The 14,662-nt window shown below is 37.5% G+C and overlaps 1 protein-coding gene and 1 long non-coding RNA gene across 3 annotated transcripts in view; one reads left to right on the top strand and one right to left on the bottom strand.

Moving 5' to 3' along the window:
* PRKG1 (protein kinase cGMP-dependent 1) overlaps positions 1-14,662 on the top strand; it is a 1,342,290-nt gene that overhangs the window by 1,313,308 nt on the left and 14,320 nt on the right. For both annotated transcript variants that reach the window (XM_025395656.1, XM_025395655.1), the window contains exon 13: positions 13,635-13,776. In XM_025395656.1, the coding sequence (XP_025251441.1) occupies positions 13,635-13,776 (142 nt within the window). The remainder of the gene's footprint in view (positions 1-13,634; positions 13,777-14,662) is intronic.
* Positions 1-14,662, bottom strand: part of LOC112631140 — a 50,317-nt gene that overhangs the window by 21,774 nt on the left and 13,881 nt on the right. The gene's annotated exons all lie outside the window — the stretch shown is intronic.

The following is a 14,662-nucleotide window of genomic DNA, read 5'->3' as shown; positions in this document are numbered from 1 at the left end:
ATTCATTCCTTTGTATGGCTGCATAGTATTCTATCACATATATCTATATATCTATATATAGACATAGATATGCATCATATGTGTATATACATGTATATATGCCCATACATATATATCACAGTTTCTTTATCCACTCATTGATTGATGGGCATTTGAGTTGGTTCCATGATTTTGCAATTGTGAATTGTGCTTCTATAAACATGAGTATGCAAATACCTTTTTTGAATAATGATTTCTTTTCCTCTGGGTCAAATGGTAGTTCTAGTTTTACTTCTTTAAGGAATCTCCACACTGTTTTCCATAGCAGCTGCACTAGTTTACATTCCCTCCAGCAGTGTAGAAGTGTTCCCTGTTCACTGCCATCCATGCCAGCATCTACTGTTTTTTTGATTTTTTTATTATGGCCATTCTTGCAGGAGGGAGGTGGTATCATCTTTTGGTTTTGATTTACATTCCCCTGACCTTAATAGTGTTGAGCATTTTTTCATATGTTTATTGGCCATTTGTGTATCTTCTTTTGAGAATTGTCTATTCATGCCTTAGACCACTTTTCATGGGATTATTTGTTTTTATTCTTACTGATCTGTTTGAGTTTGCTGTATGTTCTGGATATTAGTCCTTTGTCAGATGTATAGATTGTGAAGATTTTCTCCCACTCTGTGGGTTGTCTGTTTACTCTGCTGACTCTTCCTTTTGCTGTGCAAAAGCTCATTAGTTTAACTAGGTCCCAGCTATTTATCTTTGCTTTTATTGCATTTTGTTTTGGGTTCTTGGTCATGAAATCTTTGCCTAAGCCAATATCTAGAAGGGTTTTTCCAATGCTATCTTGCAGAATTTTAGTAGTTTCAGGTCTTAGGTTTAAGTCCTTAATCCATCTTGAGTTGATTTTTGTACAAGGTGAGAGATGAGGATCCAGTTTCATTCTCCTACATGTGGCTAGCCAATTATCCCAGCAGCATTTGTTGAAAAGGGTGTCCTTTCCCCACTTTATATTTTTGTTTGCTTTGTCAAAGATCAGTTGACTATAAGTATTTGGTTTCATTTCTGGGTTCTCTATGCTGTTCCATTGATCTATGTGCCTATTTTTATACCAGTATTATGCTGTTTTGGTGACTATAGCCTTATAGTATAGTTTGAAATCAGGTAGTGTGATGCCTCCAGATTTGTTCTTTTTGCTTAATCTTGCTTTGGCTCTGTGGGGTCTTTTATGGTTCCATATGAATTTTAGACTTTTTTTTCCTAATTCTGTGAAGAATGATGGTGGTATTTTGATGGGGATTGCATTGAATTTGCAGATTACTTTGGCAATATAGTCATTTTCACAATATTGATTTTACTCATCAATGTTTATGTCATGTGGGTCATCCATTAGCCTTGGTTGGTTGGTGGTGGTTGTTGTTGTTGTTGTTGTTGTTGTTTGCAGCTATTGTAAAAGGGGTTGAGTACTTGATTTGATTCTCTGCTTGGTCACTGTTGGTATATAGAAGAGCTACTGATTCACGTACATTAATCTTGTATGCAGAAACTTTGCTGAATTCTTTTATCAGTTCTAGGAGCTTTCTGTAGGAGTCCATAGGGTTTTCAAGGTAAGCGATCATTTTGTCAGCAAGCAGTGACAGTGTGACTTCCTCTTTACTGATTTGGATGCCCTTTATTTGTTTCTCTTGTCTGATTGCTCTGGCTAGGACTCCCACTACTATGTTGAAGAGGAGTGGTGAGAGAGGGCATCCTTGTCTTGTTCCAGTTCTCAGAGGGAATGCTTTCAACTTTTCCCCATTCAGTATTATGTTAGCTGTGGGTTTATCATAGATGACTTTTATTACATTAAGTTATGTTCCTTGTATGCAGATTTTGCTGAGAGTTTTAATCATACAGGGATGCTGGATTTTGTTGAATGCTTTTTCTGTCACTATTGAAATGATCATGTAATTTTTGTTTTTAATTCTATTTATGTGGTGTGTCATGTTTATCTGCTTGTGTATGTTAAACTATCCCTGCATCCCTGATATGAAACCCACTTGATCATGGTGGAATGTCTTTTTGATATATTGTTGAATTTGGTTAGCAGGTATTTTGTTAAGGATTTTAGCATCTATGTTCATCAAGAATATTGGTCTGTAATTTTCTTTTTTGTTTATGCCTTTTCCTGGTTTTGGTATAAGGGTGATGCTGGCTTCACCCTTATTATTTTTACGGAGAGTTCCTTCTTTCTCTGTCTTGTGGGATAGTGTCAAAAGGATTGGTACAAATTCTTCTTTGAATGTCTGCTAGAATTGTTTCATGAATCGTCTGGTCCTGGACTTTTCTGTTGTTGTTAATTTTTAAATTACCATTTCAATATCACTGCTTGTCTGTTCAGGGTATCTAATTCTTCCTCATTTAAGCTAGGAAGGTTGTATTTTTTCCAGGAATTTATCCTTTTCGTCTAGGTTTTCTAGTTTTTGTGCATAAAGGTGTTCATAGTAGCTTTGAATGATCTTTTGTATTTCAGTGGTATCTGTTGTAATATCTCCTGTTTCATTTCTTAGTGAGGTTATTTGGACTTTCTCTCTTCTTTTCTTGGTTAATCTTGCCAATGATCTATCAATTTTATCAATCTTTTCAAAGGACCAGCTTTTTGTTTCATTTATATTTTGTATTCTTTTGTTTGTTTGCTTGCTTCAATTTCATTTAGCTCTGCTCCGATTTTGGTTATTTCCCTTCTTCTTCTGGGTTTGGGTTTCCTTTGTTCTTGTTTCTCTAGTTCCTTGAGGTGTGACCTTAGAGTGTCAGTTTGTGCTCTTTCAGTCTTTTTGATGTAGGCATTTAGGGCTATGAACTTTCCCCTTAGGATATAGCCTTTACTATATCCCAGAAGTTTTGATATGTTGTTTCATTATTGTCTTTCAGTTCAAAGAATTTTTCAGTTTCCATCTTGATTTCGTTTTTGATGCAATGCTCATTCAGGAGCAGGTTATTTAATTTCCATGTACTTGGTATGGTTTTGATGGTTCCTTTTGGAGTTGATTTCCAGTTTTATTCCACTGTGGTAGGAGATAGTGCTTGATATAATTTCAATATTCTTAAATTTATTGGGGCTCATGTTATGGCCTATCATATGGTCTATGTTGGAGAAAAAGTTGCATGTGCTATTGAATACAATGTGTATTCTGTGGTTGTTGGATGAAATGTTCTATATATATCTATTAAGTCCATTTGTTGCAAGATATAGTTTAAATACATTGTTTCTTTGTTGACTTTCTGTCTAGATGACTGTCTAGTGCTGTCAGTGGAGTACTAAAGTCCCCCACTATTACTGAGTTGCCATCTATCTCATTTCTTAAGTCTATTAGTAATTGTTTTATACATTTGGAAGCTCAAGTGTTAGGTGCATGTATGTTTAGGATGGTGATATTTTCCTATTGGACAAAGCCTTTTATCATTATTTAATGCCCCTGTGTCTCTTTTAACTGCTGTTGCTTTAAAGTTTGTTTTGTCTGATGTAAGAATAGCTATCCCTGCTGGCTTTTGGTGTCGCTTCGCATGAAATGTCTTTTTCCAGCCCTTTACTTTATGTGAGTACTTATGTGTTAGGTGAGTCTCCTGAAGGCAGCAGATAGTTGATTGGCAAGTTCGTATCCATTCTGTCGTTCTGTATCTTTTAAGTGTCCAATTTAGGCCATTTACATTCAATGCTAGTATTGAAATGTCAGGTACCATTGCCTTCATTGTGCTCTTTGTTGCCTGTATACTTTGTTTCTTCTGTTTTTTGTTTTTGCTTTTTAACTTGTATTTTTGTTTTATAGGTCCTGTGTGATTTATGCTTTAAAGAGGTTCTGTTTTGATGTGTTTCCAGGATTTCTTTCAAGATTTAGAGCTCCTTTTAGCAGTTCTTGTAGTGATGGTTTGGTAATGGTGAATTCTCTCAGCATTTGTTTTTCTGAAAAAGACTGTATCTTTCCTTCATATATATATGATGCTTAGTTTTGCTGGATACAAAATTCTTGGCTGATAATTGTTTTGCTTGAGGAGACTGAAGATAGGGTGCCAATCCCTTCTAGTTGGTAGGGTTTCTGCTGAGAAATCTGCTGTTAATCTGATAGGTTTTCCTTTATAGGTTACCTGGTGTGTCTGCCTCACAGCTCTTAAGATTCTTTACCTTGTCTTAACTTTGGATAACCTGATGACAATGTGCCTAGGCAAAGATCTTTTTGAGATGAATTTCCCAGGTGTTTTTTGTACTTCTTATATTTGGATGTCTAGGTCTGTAGCAAGGCTGGGGAAGTTTTCCTTGATTATTCCACCAAATACATTTTCCAAGCTCTTAGAATTCTCTTCTTCCTCAGTAAAACCAATTATTCTTAGGTTTGGGGTCATTTAACATAATCCCAGACTTCTTTGAGGCTTTGTTCATTTTTTTTTTTTTTTTTTTTTTTTTGAGATGGAGTCTCGCTCGGTCGCCCAGGCGGGAGTGCAGTGGTGCAATCTCAGCTCACTGCAAGCTCCACCTCCTGGGTTCATGCCATTCTCCTACCTCAGCCTCCCAAGTAGCTGGGACTATAGGCGCCCACCACCACGCCTGGCTAATTTTTTGCATTTTTAGTAAAGACGGGGTTTCATCGTGTTAGCCAGGATGGTCTCGATCTCCTGACCTCGTGATCCACCCGCCTCGGCCTCCCGAAGTGCTGGGATTACAGGTGTGAGCCACCGCGCCCAGCTATTCATATTTCTTATTCTTTTTTCTTTCCCTTTGTTGGATTGGGCTAATTCAAAGACCTTGTCTCTGAGCTCTGAATTTCTTTCTTCTACTTGTTCAGTTCTAGTGCTGAGACTTTCCAGTGCATTTTGCATTTCTAAAAGTGTGTCCAAAGTTTCCTGAATTTTTTATTGTGTTTTATTTAAGCTATCTGTTTCCTTGAATATTTCTCCCTTCACTTCTTGTATCATATTTTGGATTTCCTTGCATTGGGCTTCACCCTTCTCTGGTCCCTCCCTGATTGCTTAATAACTAACCTCCTGAATTATTTTTCAGGTAAATCAGGGATTTATTCTTGGTTAGGATCCATTACTGGTGAACTAGTGTGATTTTTGGGGGGTGGGTGTTGAAGAGCCTTGTTTTGTCATATTACCAGGGTTTGTTTTCTGGTTCCTTCTCATTTGGATAGTCTCTGTCAGAGAGAAGGTCTAGGGTTGAAAGCTGTTGTTTGGGCCGGGCGCGGTGGCTCAAGCCTGTAATCCCAGCACTTTGGGAGGCCGAGACGGGCGGATCACGAGGTCAGGAGATCGAGACCATCCTGGCTAACACGGTGAAACCCCGTCTCTACTAAAAAAAATACAAAAAACTAGCCGGGCGAGGTGGTGGGCACCTGTAGTCCCAGCTACTCGGGAGGCTGAGGCAGGAGAATGGCGTAAACCCAGGAGGCAGAGCTTGCAGTGAGCTGAGATCCGGCCACTGCACTCCAGCCTGGGCGACAGAGCGAGACTCTGTCTCAAAAAAAAAAAAAAAAAGAAAGAAAGCTGTTGTTCAAATTCTTTTGTCCCATGGAGTGTTCCTTTGATGTAGTACTCTGTCCATTTTCCTATGGATGTGGCCTCCTGTGAGCCAAACTGCAGCGATTATTATCTCTCTTCTGGGTCTAGCCACCCAGCGAGTCTACCTGGCTCCGTGCTGGTACTTGGGGTAGTCTGCACAGAGTCTTGTGATGTGAACCATCTATGGTTCTCTCAGCCTTGTATACCAATGTTCGTTCTGGTGGAGGCGGTGGGGGGGTACAATGTACTCCGTGAAGGTTCTTAGCTTTGGTGGCTTAATGTTCTTTTTTTGTGCTGTTTGGCCTCCTGTCAGGAAGTGGCACTTTCCAGAAAGCATCAGTTGTGGTATTACGGGGAGGAACCAGCGGTGGGCGGGATCCTAGAACTCCCAGTTTTTATGCACTTTGTCTTCCGCTACCAGTGTGGGTAGGGAAGGACTGTCAGGTGGGGGGTGGGGCTAGGTGTGTCTGAGCTCAGACTCTCCTTGGGTGGGTCTTGCTATGGCTGCTGTGGGGGATGGAGGTGGGATTCCCAGGTCACTGGAGTTGTATACCTAAAAGGATTATGGCTGCCTCTGCTGAGTCACGCAGGTCGTCAGAGAAGTGGGGAAAAGCAGGCAGTCACAGGCCTCACTCAGCTCCCATGCAAACTGAAGGGCCAGTCTCACTTCCACTGTGCCACCCCCAACAGCCCCCAGACCATTTCCAGGTGGAGAGTGATAGGGGTTTGAAAACCTGGCCCAGGCTATCTGCCTCCCAGCTTTGAAAGAAAAGGGTTTGGTTCTTCCTCCACTTGTGAAGCCTACACACCAGATTTGCATCCTCCCCCGAGTTCAGGACAGGAAACTTCTCACCCAGTTCAGCTACAGATTTGCTTCTGCCTGTGTAGTTTTACCCCCTGCTCCTTTTCTGTTGGATCCCTTTGGTGCCAGGCAGGAATGGCCTGCTAGGAGACCCAGCGAGCTCCCAGGGCCTTTCTGCTACTTCCTCTTCCCCTGTATTTCACTCAGCTCTCCAAATTGACTCAGCTCCAAGTAAAGTCAGAAACTTTTCCCAAAAACAGACCTTCAGCTTCTCCTGTGGCGGGGTGTGTCCGGGGAGGAGGGTCTCCCTTTTTCACTTCCACAGTTGAGGGACTCACAGTTCTGGGGTGTCTCCTGGGTCCTGCAGCAGTCCACTTCCTTCAGAGGGTATTTGGGTCCTCTTGGGATTGCTGGTTTGTTCTTGCAGTCGATCTGGAGCTGAAATTCACAATGTGAGCCACCACCCACTACTCTGTCCATAGCTGCAATCTAGTCCTGCCTCCCAACTGCCATGATCTCTCCAACATCTTCTCATAGCTTTTTAAATCATTTAATGATGTTCTTAACCAGAACAATAAAAACAATAATAATAATAATAAAACTCAATTTAAAGTCCACTCTTGAGGCATCAAACATGCACAGGCATTCGTTTTCAACTTATTTTTGAAAGTATTATTTCATAATTTGCCTTACTTAACTCGATTTCACATTTTGTTCATAATGCCAGCCAAGGCTTCTGAGTGAGACGTATCCTGATGCCTCTGGTAGCAAAGGTTTGCTATTAAGAAGCAGCTTACTTGGGGAGGAGTAAAGGGAAGGAAAATATCAATGGATTTCTTTACTTCCACTTGGTTGCTTTTTGGTCCTTACATTGTTCTTCCCTTTTATCACACTTTGATTTGAGGTACACAGTTGCTGAGCCCCCCAAGTATACTTAATACTCCATGAAGAGTCATGATCTACAGAAATAGTCCTTACATTATTTCTCCCTTTTATCACACTTGGACTTGAGGTACACAATTGCTGAGCTCCCCAATATAATTAATACTCCATGAAGAGTCATGATCTAGAGTAATAGTGGCTACCTGCTTATTCCTAAAGATTTAGAGGTGCTGAATTAACCATTATAGGTAAAATCATCTCAGAATAATTGTCCCTGGCCAACTTTCTTTCCTATGTAGGCATGTAGCCTGATTTTTATTCTAAGTGATTTTTCCTTTTCCTTCTCAAAAAACTTGCCAGGGGAAAGAAACATAGTTTTAGACATTCAAGTTCCAATTAATATTGCCATTGACAAGCTTTCTATTTGTTCAAATTGGGGTTGAAAATCTTAACGATTAATTGTTAGAAATATATAAAAAAATACCAAGGGAAAGATTATACCATTATGCTATTAGTCACAGTGTATATGAAAATATCTGGGGTCAAAAATCCACCCCGTCAATGTATTCAGTTTTCCTCTTGTGTCAGAGGACAGAAGCAATAATGGAAAAGCTATTCTGAAAGTATACAAGAAATTTACATAGATTGATCTGAAGAAAGGCTGGCCTGACCTTTCTCATTACTGACATGGAAATAACTCCAAGCCTCAGAGATTTAGCACAGGAAGACTCTGATGACAACCCAGACATCATCCTCCTCTCACTTCATAGCTGAGATGACCATTCCCTGCTTCTCATTTTCTGTCTTCTCATCAACGTAGAAAAGAAGCACAGAGGCTGTGAGCCATGGCTCAAGCCTGGAATCCCAGCACTTTGGGAGGCTGAGGCGGGTGAATCACCTGAGGTCAGGAGTTCGACAGCAGCCTGGCCAATATGGTGAAACCCTATCTCTACTAAAAATTAAAAAAAAAAAAATTAGCTGGGCATGGTGATGGGTGCCTGGAATCCCAGCTACTAAGGAGGCTGAGGCAGGAGAATGGCTTGAATCCGGGAAGCAGAAGTTGCAGTGAGCTGAGATTGAGTCACTGCACCTCCAGTCTAGGCAACAAGAGAGAAACTCCATCAAAAAAAAAAAAAAAAAAAAAAAAAAGAGAGAGAAAGAAGAGAAGAGAAGAGAAGCACAGGGCAGCTCTTTATTTGTTGTATTTGCTGTCAAGAAATAAGAATTAAAATGATGCCATCTATTTACAAATAGGAATAGGGTTTGAGGACTAATACATATTTCCTAGCTTTGAGACATGAACTACAGCATTGAAATGTTAATTGCCCCTGTAAATTTCCCTGGTTTATTCTTTGTTAGCTATTATGCTTTATTTTCTAATTTATGACATTTTGTGTCCCACTGGTTCTGTCCTATTATTTGTAATAAGTTGGTACAAATTATATTTTATTCACCTTCCCTCCCTAACACTTAAAGAATTGGCAAATCCTGCAATTTTTGTAAGAATGTGTAAGTGGTTAATATGGTAAATAAATATATATTAGTATTTATATTAACATAGAATATAATGTAAAACATTAACATATGTATTATATATTAATATCAGTATTTAATGTATATTTGAACTGAATAAAATTTAAAATCTCAATTATTTACTTAATTAGAATTTTTAACATATGTATGTTTATTTTTCTTACTGAATATCTTAAATAACGACTTCTGAAACCATAATTTTCGAATCTCATACATCTCACTTTCTGGTCATGTCATACCATATGTATGTTGTAAACCCATGAATGGTGCATTACTTTTTATATTCATTCTCATTGATTCTGGCTATTTTGTGGAAGGTGGCAATTATTTAAATTCTATCTTAGATGCCCTAATAGTTGGCACAGATTGAAGGTATTTCAAAGAAAATAAGTCTATCTTTGTAATGATTTAGCCTCCCTAAGTTTAAAATTGGCAATAAATCTGCACAGATTGCAACATACTTCAGGTTCATACACTCAGTGATTGTTGTTACTCGTCAATGAAAAAGGTGAAATATTCTGATGAAAGATGCTTTGCTCCTGTTACATTCTGATTTCCAAGAACTCAGTTTATGACAAGTTGACTAAACATTGTGATTAAATTTTAATTTGAGTCTATCAATATTCATAAATAACCTTCTATTTCTCTCAAATTGTTATCTACTGCCATCTAGCTTAAAGCAACCATCCATCCCCAAAGAGGGCATAAGGGCCTTCTCTCTTACTTGTTTTAATTGAAATGACACAGCTGTCAAGGCATAATTCATTATTTCAAACCGTTATATAAGGCAAGTGATTTATTTCTTTAAGCAACTCTCGAAACTGTTGATGAAACAGGGTTTGTTTTAAATCAAATTTACATTGTCATTTGCAATTCTAATAGTAATTTTTCATTGTAAGTCACCTCAGTGTTATGCTTTGTGACTGCTTTCAAGATGTCTATTTTAAAATTCACAACTTATCTACATCACACATCCAGGGATGGGACAGTGAGGTGCTGGTAAACATTTTGTGTACATGCATTGTACAGATTTATCAAAGTTTGAGACAAAGTTTTCATTTAACTTTCAAAAGCCATCACAAATATATTTATATGTGAAAGATACTCACTATAAATGTGTTGAAGGAATGGAAACTAGATTTCTAAAACCCTCCACATTCCAAAATGACTCAAGACAGAGAAAACTGGAAACAAATAGAGTTGTCAAGAACTGAAGACCATAAGATGTACAATTTGTGGTCCGTTTGCTTCATGGTGAAAAAGGGAGAGCTTTGATTGGCAGGCAATAAAAGGGTAACTTTGGCCCATGTGAGAAGCATGGGGAAAGTGAAAAGAAGAGAGATTAGCAGAGGATTCTTCACAGTTGATTTGTGGCAGTTAGCCTTGGCAGTCAGAAGCACTTCAATAACAGAGAGGATTGGTGTTGCAAACCCCCAACCTCCACTCTGAAAATGCTTCATCCATGTTCTATGCTATGTTAGTTAATTTTCCTATATTAAGACATAGTAGCTAAAAAAGAGTTTTCTGGTGCTCAATCATAGTGGCTACTATTACATTTAGTGAGCCCAAGTAGTGTACCAGACACTTATTTTCAGTACATGCATTATTATTTGGATCTTCACAACAATCCAATGAGATAGTTACTTTTATTAGCCCCATTTTGCACATAAGAACACAGAAACCCAGAGACATATAGTTAATTGCTCAAGAACAAACAGTAAATGGAGTCTGGAGTTGAGCCCAGGCTTCTTGCTTCGGGGTCCATATTCTAAAATATAGCGTCCTCTCATGAATTTGTGTTTGTATTAGCATTTTTCCATCTTTCTGCTAATGACTAGCTTATTAAGAATGCAAATACAATACTCTGTAGAGATTTCATGAGAAATTGATCTCTCACCTAAGCATTTACTCTCATTACAACCTTAACAATGCGTTTGTCCATTTGATTCCATTACCAATTGACTATTAAGGAAGCAGAGGTATGTTGCCCAGAGTCACAACTGTAGAAATAATCTCCTCTTCTACTAACAGTAATCAGGAATTTGTAAGCTTTCAAAAAGGCCCACTCAAATCACAGTTAGACAGTCCTCATGTAAACAGAGTAAACAGGCAACCTACACAATGGGAGAAAATTTTTGCAATCTATCCATCTGACAAATGGTTAATATCCAGAATATTTAAGGAACTGAAGCAAATTTACAAGAAAAAACAACCCTATCAAAAAGTGGGCAAAGGATATGAACAGATACTTCTCAAAAGAAGACATTTATGCAGCCAACAGACACATGAAAAAATGCTCATCATCACTGGTCATTAGAGAAATGCAAATCAAAACATAATTAGATACCATCTCATGCCAGTTAGAATGACAATCATTAGAAAGTCAGGAAACAACAGATGCTGGAGAGGATGTGGAGAAATAGGAATGCTTTTACACTGTTGGTGGGAGTGTAAATTAATTCAACCATTGTGGAAGACAGTGTGACAATTCCTCAAGGATCTAAAATCAGAATTATCATTTGACTCAGCAATCCCATTACTGGATATATACTGAAAAGATTATAAATCATTCTACTTAAAGACACATGCACACATATGTTTATTGCAGCACTATTCACAATAGCAAAGACTTGGAACCAACCAAAATGTCCATCAATGGCAGACTGGATAATGAAAATGTGGCACATATACACCATGGAATACTATGCAGCCATAAAAAAGAATGAGTTCGGCTGGGCACGGTGGCTCACGCCTGTAATCCTAGCACTTTGGGAGGCAGAGGCGGGTGGATCACGAGGTCAGGAGGTTGAGATCATCCTGGCCAACATGGTGAAACCCCATCTTTACTAAACATAATACGTTACCTGGGCATGGTGGTGCATGCCTGTAGTCCCAGCTACTCGGGAGGCTGAGGCACCAGAATTACTTGAACCCGGGAGACAGAGGTTGCAGTGAGCCGAGATTGTGCCTCTGCACTCCAGCATGGGTGACAGAGCGAGACTCCATCTCAAAAAAAAAAAAAAAAAGAAAAAAAAAGAACAAGACCTATAGTGTGAAATAAAATAAGACCATTCCCTTTACTCTTTCATTTTGTTTTGTTTTGTTTTACTTTGCAATGCTCTCCATTGAGAAGGGATTGAATTCATAGCAGTGTATCTAAAGCTATATTTTAATTATCTCTACACAGATGCTTACACTTTAAGGTAAATAATCTCTTCAAGTGAAAGAAACATGCTTCTATTGATAGGTAAACATACTTAATTAAGGGCAAAGAAGAAAGGACCTTCAAGGCAATACTTTAATCCCTTTGCAAATACATACGATTATAGAATTTTAGCTCTGCCAAGGATATCTTCAAGTCAGAGGAAAATTGTACCATGAAGTATATCATTCATTTCCTCATATGGATGCCATTCTCAAACTTTCTCTTGTGCTCATAAATTCGCAATTGTGCCATTCAGATATTATTCAAGAAAGATTCAAGAATCATGGTAATTATAGTTAAGATTCTAGAATCTAGAGGAATGGATATCATTATGCCTAGAATTAATTATGTTTCAGAAGAATGATATTTTTCTTAGGAAAAGCTGATTATTTCAGTGAAAAACTCAAGTTACATTAGTAGCTGAACCAAAGACATTCTCTTTCTGGAAGATACTACCTTTTTCTGAAAGATAGCCTGAAAAGTGGTTGCTTTAGCCTTGATTCACTTATAAATTTTGTAAAAATGTAACCATATTTCATTGCCCAGTTTGTTAAACTTTACTGTACAACTTTGGGGGAAAAAAAAAAAAAAGTGTCACCAAAATGCAAATAGGCATCAGAGACTCACGAAAGCAAGCTCTGAGACTATCATTTGTTGCACACTATTAATAAAATCATTTGTGTGCTTGTCACTCATGTTACTTCTCAACCACCTCAGGAGCTGATGTTCACACTAATATTTTTAAATTATGAAATGAAATTATTAAATTGTGCTTACTACTTAGGAAAGAAAAAAAGAACATGGTTTATTTAAGAAGTACCATGGTGGGGGAAGAGTTAAAATTTAAACTTTCTGCCCTAGAAAGAAGGGTTTAACCTTAGATACTAAGGTTTTTTGAAAATTATTTCATTCAATCAATCAACATGTATGTGCCCATATATCACATATATATGAGACAGAAAGAGAGAGCCTTCTTGCTAAACATCATAATCAAGATTACTAATAAACATTCCCTTCTAGTTACTTTTTTCTTTCTAATTGTCTTTTAGTCCATCTTTTCCTCTTAATAAGAATGCAGTCATGTAGGAGATAGATATTGTTTGTTTTGGTTGCAGGAGTTTCAAAAACAGAAGAGTACTTAGTTTGCATTATGATTGCATCAGTAGCATTACAACTCATTTCCAGAGTGGTTCTTTGAAAACAGTAGCTTTTATTCACATTTTCATGAACAGTATGTGCATTGTTTAGAAAGATTAAAAAACAGGCCCTCTAAGAATAAATATGAATAACCCATAAACTTCTCCTTTAAAAAACAAATGCTTGGTAAGCAAGTTCTAAAATAGGATTGTTTTTTTCTCCTGCCTACTGCTATAAGTCTGTGCCTTTTTAGATTGTAGTGGGCTGTTGAGAAGAAAACACTAAGTACATGAAATGTGTTGTGTGTTTAACTGCCCTTTCAGCCCTTTCAGGAAGTGAAATTTAACTATTCCATTCATAAAGACAGAGAATTCCTTAACTTAATCCTTGAATGCTTCAAAAAATCCAATGTAATGGCAATCATGTAACATTTAGCTATTAGGACAGTGGTCTCTAGGTTAAATTTTGGCAAACGAATATAGTGAAATGAGAAAAAAAAAAAAATAAAGCCATATTAGAGAAACTAATTTTTCGTACAATTTTCATTCCTTTTCTGTATCTCAGAGGTTCGTTTGAAGATTCTACAACCAGATTTTACACAGCATGTGTGGTAGAAGCTTTTGCCTATCTGCATTCCAAAGGAATCATTTACAGGGACCTCAAGCCAGAAAATCTCATCCTAGATCACCGAGGTTATGCCAAACTGGTCAGTGCATTTCACACATGCTTTCTGCCCTGCAGATTTAGAATATTTGTTTATAAAACTGTGTTCATTTGCTAATATGAAATCTCAGTTTTCCTTTTCCATGTTGTAACTTTCTTAAAAGCAGGTTTTAGCATTACAATTTTCAACTGAATGTTCTTTCAAATGATGCATCAGTTATGAAAAATTAAGTTGGCTAAGTTTGAATTAACAATACTCTGGCAAAATACGCTTTTATAAGCACGAGAAAACATACTTACTGGCACGTGTACAGGCCTAGAAGTCCTTTTCTCTAGTCAGCTTTTTGCCATTCATGAGCAATGGGTTTTTATATTATGGAAAACTATAAATCATTTCAATGTTTTAGATTTAAGAATAATAGTCACGGAAAAAAAAAAATGTGCTTTACAAGCAATGCTAGCCAGGGTATGTAATAGTAATAATAATAATAACAGTCAAAAGTTGTAAAGATTTACCATAGAAGAGAAGTTCTCTTATTTGCAAATGCACAACTTTCGTTGGATCTGTTACAGCTTGATTCCATTTTTAAACTTCTTAGAATTGTTATTCAGCATGTGGATTTTAAAGAAATCAAATCAGTGGCAGTTTTTTTATTTGTAGTTTCAACCAAATCTTTTTAGAAAAGAATAGATTTTCTACAGTCAAGACTCTTCCTTCAAAAGAGTTCCAGAAAAATGAAGAATACATTATAATTTTATTTCTGTTTATGCTTACCAAGGGCAGAGTCACCTTGTTATTGTTATGTTATTTACTTCCTGCAACAATAAAATAACTTTTCAAATAATTAATAGTAAATGAATTGTCGACTTCATTAAATCCAGCAGAAATCATTTATATTCTGGAAAAGATGTTAAGGAGGCCCAACTTG

This window comes from Theropithecus gelada, chromosome 9, assembly GCF_003255815.1.
Source record: "Theropithecus gelada isolate Dixy chromosome 9, Tgel_1.0, whole genome shotgun sequence".
NCBI classification, from domain to species: Eukaryota; Metazoa; Chordata; class Mammalia; order Primates; family Cercopithecidae; genus Theropithecus; species Theropithecus gelada.
This window is presented reverse-complemented; position numbering and strand designations above follow the sequence as displayed.